The following is a 7,916-nucleotide window of genomic DNA, read 5'->3' as shown; positions in this document are numbered from 1 at the left end:
CACCTTTACAACATGGTAGCCCATCACCACATTTTTGTGGTTGTTTATCGTTTGAATGGCGGCCTTGAGTGACTTCCCTTACGCTCTGTGGAGTCTTCTGCAATCGCGAAAGGTTGCGACATCTGTTTGTGTTCTTTTTGTGTTCGTTATCTTAATTGCCTTATCAGATAAACATAATTGAGGATACCTAATCTAATGTGGTGGCGGCTGCTTTGTTTGAAAATCACATGGGAACAAAACACAATGTGCTGCAAAAAAAAAAAAATATATATATATTTATTGAGTTATTTTTAGTGTAAAAGTAATTACGAATGGCTAAATAAAATAAGCCACATCTACCATGGTGTAAAAGTCTCAGAAAGCTGAGGGTCTTCTTATCTTTATGACTAGTTATGACATGAATGGTGTTACATGTCAGTTCAGTCCCCGCCCCCAGTGCAGGGACCTACTTGCGCCTACTAAAAGGTGCGTCCCGACACATTCGAAACATTCACATGAAAGTGTCGCACCCGTCATGTGGCTCCTCATATTCGTAGTGGGCTTGGTCGTGTGGCTGGGGGGCACCTACTGGTACCTCTTTGGCAAGCGCAGCCCCTTCTCCTTGGACTCTGTCAGGCCTCCTGGACCACGAGAATTTGACCAGAAGAAGCGGGACAAAGTCATCAAGCAAGGTAAGATGATTAACACGAACAACTATTTAGCTTATTTTAAAAATAATAATAGGGAGGAGCAACTCATTATGAAGAAAAAAAAAAATCTAAATCTAAAAAAACTAAGATAAACTTCATTTTTGTGCTTTGTTCTACTTAGCTAGCAAACGCTTAGTTAGCTTTCAGTCTCAATCATATTTAAACTTAAACTCGCGTTATATTTTCAGTCATGCTGAGATGAGGTCATAAAACTTTAATCCAAGTGACCTATTTTTGGCGTCCAGAGCCTCTATATGAATGAGCAGCGATACGACGGCTTGTTTTATCATAATTGATTTATGACTTTAGGTTGAAAAGCTTGAGGAAACTAGATCAACCTTCAAACAAACGCAGTGCCAATTGTGCAACGTTTATGACGTCTGGCGTTCACAAGCTCGGGAATGTCATCCCCCTCACTTGTTTAAGTAACCGATGGTTGCAGGTTTCAGCCTGGACAAGGTGCCGCGGGACTTGGACGTCATTGTGATCGGCAGCGGCATAGGCGGGCTGGCGGCGGGCGCCACGCTCGCCAAGGCCGGCAAGAAGGTTCTGGTTCTGGAGCAACACGACCAGGCCGGAGGATGCTGCCACACCTACATCGAGAAAGGCTTTGAGTTTGACGTTGGTATGAAAAAATGCTAACACAAACCAGAACGTTTACGCCAAACCTCTAGCAGAAAATCATAAATCTAAAACTAGCTCCTAATCCACGGGTGGGCAAACGTTTTGATTGGTGGGCCACAATTGGTTGTAAAATTTGACCGAGCAGCCGAACAAGCTTTATTCATTTAATTTTTTCAAGTTTGGCGGGCCGGATAAAATCGTTTCACGGGCCGCATTTGGCCCCCGGACCGTAGTTTGCACACAGCCCAATCATATCAATAACATTGAAATCAAAATCTTAATCCTTAATCACAGTTCCTGAAGATGTGAGATATTCGTAGGCGACTAAGGTCCAGACATCTCCCTCAGTCCTGGACTTGTCTCCAAATGTTCAATAAAAAAACTTGTTGCGTGCTCGCAGGCCTTCACTACATCGGTCAGCTCCACGAGAACAGTCTGCTGCGCATCATCTTTGACCAGCTGTCCGAGGGCCAGCTGGAGTTTCAAGAGCTAAACCCCCACTTCGACACCATCCAGATCGGCCAGGGGGGGGGGAAGCGGGAGTACACCATCGTCTCGGGCAAAACTGAGATGAAGTCTCACCTCTTGAAGCAATTTCCCGATGACACGGAGGCCATCGAGACTTTCTTCAAGATCATGAAGGTACGCTACCAAAAGGCGTGCTTATCTCAACGGGTCCGTCTGAAGGTCCATGTTGGGTCGTGAACCCCACTTTTGCTGTCCACCAGATCTCAGCCAAGAAGACTCACTACCTGGCAACGCTGAAGCTTATCCCGCAGTGGCTGTCTTTGTTCCTGTTGAAGTCGGGAATTGCAGACCTGTTCTCGCCGGTTTTCCGCCTCACCGGAACGTGTGCGACCGACCTGGTCAACACGTTGACCACCAACAAGGATCTCCACGTCATCTTCTCGTACCTTTTCTACGGTGCGCCTGCTTTACACTTTGTTGAGTTGTTGTTTGGTCAGGCTTTAGATTTTCTTTGACCAACTTTGAGTCATAAAAAAAAACATCTTGTACATGTTAGGTGTACCTCCAAAGGATTCCAGTATTTTGATAAATGCCCTCCTGGTCCATCATTACAAGCGAGGGGCGTACTACCCCAAAGGCGGAGCCAGCGAGATTGCATTCAACATCATCCGCCCCATTCAGAAATACGGCGGCAACTGCCTTGTGCGAGCGCCCGTCTCACAAATCCTTGTCGACCACAAGGGGGCGACATACGGTAAGAAACTGAATCCCAGGGACAGACGAAAGACTCTTGAAGTCAAGACTTCATCATCGTGTCACCCGGCAGGTGTGAAAGTGAGGAAAGGCGGAGAGGAGGTGGAGATCCTCGCCCCGGTGGTTGTCTCAAACTGCGGGATCTTCACCACCTTTCAGAAACTCCTCCCCCCGGAGATCCAGGTCAAGCCAGGTGATGTAAAAGAAACGTTTTTTGGGGGGTTTATCAGAGGTTCAGAACGAAGCAACGTTATGCCTCTGCAGACATTCAGGAGAGGCTGAACATGATGAAGCACGGGAGAGGATCCTTCTTGGTCTTCTCTGGTTTTGACGGCACAGAGGAGGAGCTCGGTCTGGAGTCCACAAATTTCTGGCTATACAAAAACAACGATATGGACAAATCGTATGTAAACGCGCAGTCCTCTTTTATTTTATCCAGCCATGTTTGGTTTTCCTCGATCTTCTTCAACCCTTTTTGGTCTTTTTTTAGAAACCCTCCTCAGTTTTCGGCAGTCCTGGTTCATCATTTTCAGTCATGTTAGGTCCTCTCAAGTCTTTCTAGGCCCTTTTAAATCATCTTAAGCCCTCCCAAGTCCTCGTCGGTCTTCTTTAGCCTTTTTCAGTCCTCGCTAACTCCTCTTCTATCTTTTTTTAGTCCTTTTTAGTCCTCTCCTCCAGTCTTCATAACTGTACTCCGGTCCTATTCTTCAGCTTTTTTTTTAGTCTTTGTTATCCTTCGTCAGACTTCTGTCTTTTTCAGATTTTTTCCTTCTTCATCTATCCTTTTCTTCAGCTTGTTTTTTAGTCTTCTACCGTCCTCTTTAGTCTTCCTCTGTCTTCTTCATTTTGAGGCTTCTGCTTGTTGGGATCCTGTATGTAAAATGTCAGCCACTAGGGGGTGCTGTTGTATAAGAAGAGCTCAAAGTGGACTCGTTCCTAGTAACTTTTTCTTTCCACTGATCACGTGTGGAAAACTTCTGAGTTATTGTTTGACTCTGTTCTCAGCAAGCTGCAGTTCTCTTCTTATCCTGTAGATGGCGCATGGACTCACACAGGAGCTTTTTTTTTTGTCAAATGTCTGTATGATCTCCATTTTAGAGATGTCATCTGTTCATCTTTTTGTTTGTTGAAGGATGGAGGATTTTTTCGCTTTGAGCAAAGAAGAAGCACCAGACAACATCCCGATGATGTTCATCACCATGCCGTCGTCCAAAGACCCGGAGGCCAAGATAAGACACCCTGGTACAAAGCAACACGATAGTGTTGTTTGGGGCGGCCCAGACAAGCTCTAAGTGTCCTAAATAGTCCATAGGTGGGAATGTAAATATAAATAATGTTTGTTTGCCAGCTGCAATAAGCTACAGCTCACCCAAGGTTAAGTTAAGGTTAAATTGTATTTAAAAAAAAAAAAAAAAAGATGGATGGCTGAAGTGGCGTCCATAAATGGTCTCCACAGGAAAATCTTGCATGACCATCCTGACCATGGTGAAGTACGAATGGTTCGAGGAGTGGAAGGATACCGCGGTCCGCAAACGTGGCGACGAATATTACAACTACAAAATGAGATTTGCCAACAAGCTTTTCGACTGGGCTTGCCAGTTGTTCCCGAAAATTAAAGACAAGGTGAGTTCTACGGTGGTTCGTGGTACCTATTTTTTTTTTTTTTTTTTTTAACACCCACTGTTTGCCTCCCAGCTGGTCTTCCAAGACGTTGCCACGCCGCTGACCAACACGCACTACCTGGGCGCCCAGCGCGGCGCCATGTACTCTGCTGAGCACAACCTGGACCGATTCCAAGCAGAGGCCGTGGCGAGGAATCGCTGCCACACGCCCATCAAGAACCTCTACCTCTCCGGTAAGGATCCTCAGATGACAAGCAAGCCGAGCTTTGAAGTTAGACCAGGGCTTCACGAAATATCGGTCGTTGTCTTTCAGGCCAAGACGTATTCAGCTGCGGGATCGCCGGAGCGCTGCACGGCGGCGTCCTGTGCGCCTCGGCCGTGCTGGACCACATCGTCTACATCGACCTGCTCCTCATCAAGAAGAAGCTGAAGCGGCGCAAGGCCAACGAGCTGGCTCGGCTCGCTCAGAAGAAGTTGCACTGAGCAGTCCGGCGGAAACTCCATGCTTGTATTTTTGATTTGTACTTTTTTTTTTTTTAAAAGACTTTTACAAGATCTGAAGGTGATCTTAGACTAGTTCCAAGTTAAACCCGTGGCTTTTTCTTGAGCTTGATCTGAAAAACACATTTTCATCATTTGCTTAAATTGAAACGATTGTCTTATTTATGCGTCTATGTAAGAGAAATTAATGTATCAATTGATTACGTCGATGTTGCAGAGTGTCTACTGTGATTAATAATAATTCTAATATTATTTATTACGACTATTAAAAAAAATAATCGTGAAACAATAAGAGTTTTTCGAAGAAAAATACCTTTTTTCCCCTTTCAAAAATAAATGATATAATTTTGAAGAAAATCTGACTTTTAAAAAAAGTGTATACAAAGAATCATTTTTCTTTAAAAAAAATAAATAAATAATATACATATATATAATTTTTTAAAACTTGTCCAATTATATTCTCCTCAAACTTGATGACTGTTGGTGTGTGTTGGTACATTTGAAAAAGTGCTGTTCCGTAAAATTGAGAGAATCAACATATTGACCGCTACCTGTGTGGTTCCCACCTGAGTAGTTAACCGTCGTCTCACCTCGCCGCTGTTTGCTTTTGCTCCAAATTCATACATTTGTAGGAAAACCTCAGACTTCCTGCACTAAGTGAACATTTCCTCGCTAAACGACCACCACGCAAACCTTAGCAGCGAGGGGGTGCAAGGGGATGAATGCCCCCCTCTGTCCGGGCAGCCGATGGGATGCCAGCGCACCAAGCGAGGGCTGCTCCAGTTCTGACACACGCTGGATGGGGAATGCGTGACGAGGCCCTCGAGTTGACTTTGCCCGTCTGGAAGCTGAGCAGGAGACAAAACGTGCAATTAGCATGGCGGGGTGAAGAGCACCACTCCCAAAATAAACTTGCGCCACAACGTTCTGACTCAAAATCGTTTGGTCTTGATCTGGTGCGTAATTAGCAAAACACTCTATCACTATTTGTTTAAAAAAAATAAATAAATAACATCTTCGATAAATATATATATATATATATTTATCTAAGAAGATGACTTAGGAAAAATGACATGATATTAAATGTAAAAAAAAAATTCTCTAACCCTTTATTTTTCTTAAATTGCCACATTTTTAAACTTACTAATCATAAAAAAATAAACTATTGCATATTTTTTTCTTTTTTTTTTTTTTACATTTATTTCCCATTACTGTAAAGCGGCCATTCGAGCACGAAGCGCTACGCTAAGACTGAAACTCTGGTGGACGTTCCTCCTCCTCCCCCCCCCCTCCTCCTCCTCCCCCTTGCCCTCCCCGCCTCCCCCTGCTGCCCCCGACGTGACAGCTCACCACAAATCTGTTCGGATCCACTTTTAGGGTTTTCGACGTTTCGGACTCGGTCGGACGAGCGAGAGCACGAGCGCCCCAAGTGGGCCACGCCGAAAACTGAAGGGGAAGGTTCACCCATGATGTCCGGCATAAATGTGCTTTTGTACACCTCGAAGTCTCGAAGTAGACAAATATTCGCGGCTTTTATTGTACATATTGCACAGTTTACGTGTCAGTAGATACCCGTATGTTGATTCCTTGTTGATGTTTGTTGGGTCTGTGGGGATTTCGCTTCGTGGCAGATATCGGCCTCGTTCATCTGTTTGTAATATGGGAACTTTGGTTGTAAATTCTGTTGCGTTAGAGGAGGGAGGGAGAGAGGGAGAGAAAGAGAGCCATTTTGACACTTCTGTCGACTGAAAATGACATCACAGTTGCTCCGGGCTCAGGTAGCGACCAATCATGGTTCTGCTTCAGAAAACTTTCCAGTCGTGAATGTTTGTTAGCTGAGCAAGGATGATGTCATTTTCAATTCACAAAAGTGACAAAATGGCCGACCCGTGACATGGTGGATTTTGCCGCTTAACTCATCTTCCACAAATATCAGTCAGAATGTCGTGTTTAGACGAGTTAAGGCAACATTTTATCTTGAGACGTATGACTTAAAAGAAATAAAATGTTTTTTTTTTACTCTCAAAGTGCAAACTTCCTTCTCTTAGCATCATCGCCAGTTGCTGGTGTGAAGAACGTCAAGAGTTAACGTGTCTTTGCCAGTCATCTGCACCATGTTCCTCCTCCTTGGCCTCCTTCTCCTCCTCTCCGTGGATGGTTCACACATGAGCCGCAGTCTCACATTTCACCATCTTGTCCTCCACCACACACACACACACGCACACACACACACACACACTGACCTCCACGCCCACCCCAGCCCCAAAAAATGCATCTGCATACGTCACTGCTCCGCCTGCTCACTGTTGACATGAGCAGCAGGCTAATGGAAGCTAATGTGAGTCGACGAGTCAAAATATTAGCCTTAATATACATTTGTGATTTTTGTCCTATTTTACCGTAATTATGTATTATATATATTTTATATATATGTAATTTTTTAGCGTACATTTTACTCTAAAATGACTGCATTTGTACCCAGGAAGCAGAGTAAAATTTGAGAGTAAAATATTCTGCGTAAAATGGACTTTTTTTAGTCTAATTTTGTCTTATAATCTTGCCGTTTTTAGTTTTACTAGACAATGTCAATTCTTTTTATCTTATTATATATCATGACATTTTTTTTAGTCTTATTATGCATTGTGTTGTTTTTTTTCATGTCATTTTTTGTCTTACTATGCATCATGTTATTTTTTTTATCAAGTCATGTACAACGAGAAATAAGATTTTATATTTCAGATAAAATGACTTTTTTTAATATATAAAGTCAGCCATTTTAAAAAATGACATGCTACAAATTTCTTATTTTCAATATGGCACGATTTATACTTCTAAAAAAAAAATTTCCCCAATTTTTAAAGATATTATGACATGACATGTAGCAGTTAATATTCTGTTATGAAGTCAGTTAAGACATTTATTTTATTTTTTTTAATTTCATACGCAGCTAATACTGCCGACATTGTGTCCAGACATAGTTAGAATAAGCTGGGCTAACATGCATACAGTATGTGCAATGCTACGATAAGAATATGTCTTGACGGTAAATGCAGTCAAAGGCGACATATTTTATTTATTTATTTTTTTTTAAAATATAAACATGACTTCCGAGGAACATGGACATTTATGAGCCTGTTTTTCGAATGCCAACCGGCTTCCCGAATGCCACTTTGTGGACGACCTCAGGTCGACTATTTGCGTTCACACTTTGCACTCTTGTGGCAAACGTCTCACACTCAGACCCGACGTTCGCAACATG

At 43.1% G+C, this 7,916-nt stretch overlaps 1 protein-coding gene across 1 annotated transcript; it reads left to right on the top strand.

Annotated features, from left to right (window-relative positions):
- Nucleotides 1-453: 453 nt before the first annotated feature.
- On the top strand, nt 454-4,965 carry LOC148317534 (inactive all-trans-retinol 13,14-reductase). The gene is made up of 11 exons (XM_088284586.1): nt 454-671; nt 1,132-1,314; nt 1,714-1,955; nt 2,042-2,237; nt 2,338-2,535; nt 2,608-2,727; nt 2,799-2,937; nt 3,667-3,776; nt 3,991-4,157; nt 4,230-4,389; nt 4,470-4,965. Exons 1-11 carry the CDS (start codon nt 515-517, stop codon nt 4,637-4,639), a joined length of 1,842 nt encoding a protein of 613 aa, XP_088140712.1. The 5' UTR covers nt 454-514; the 3' UTR covers nt 4,640-4,965.
- The last annotated feature ends 2,951 nt before the right edge of the window (nt 4,966-7,916 follow it).

The sequence above is a fragment of the Idiotropiscis lumnitzeri genome, chromosome 20 (genome assembly GCF_059441095.1).
Source record: "Idiotropiscis lumnitzeri isolate Australia: NSW breed Sydney's pygmy pipehorse chromosome 20, RoL_Ilum_1.0, whole genome shotgun sequence".
NCBI lineage: Eukaryota > Metazoa > Chordata > Actinopteri > Syngnathiformes > Syngnathidae > Idiotropiscis > Idiotropiscis lumnitzeri.
This window is presented reverse-complemented; position numbering and strand designations above follow the sequence as displayed.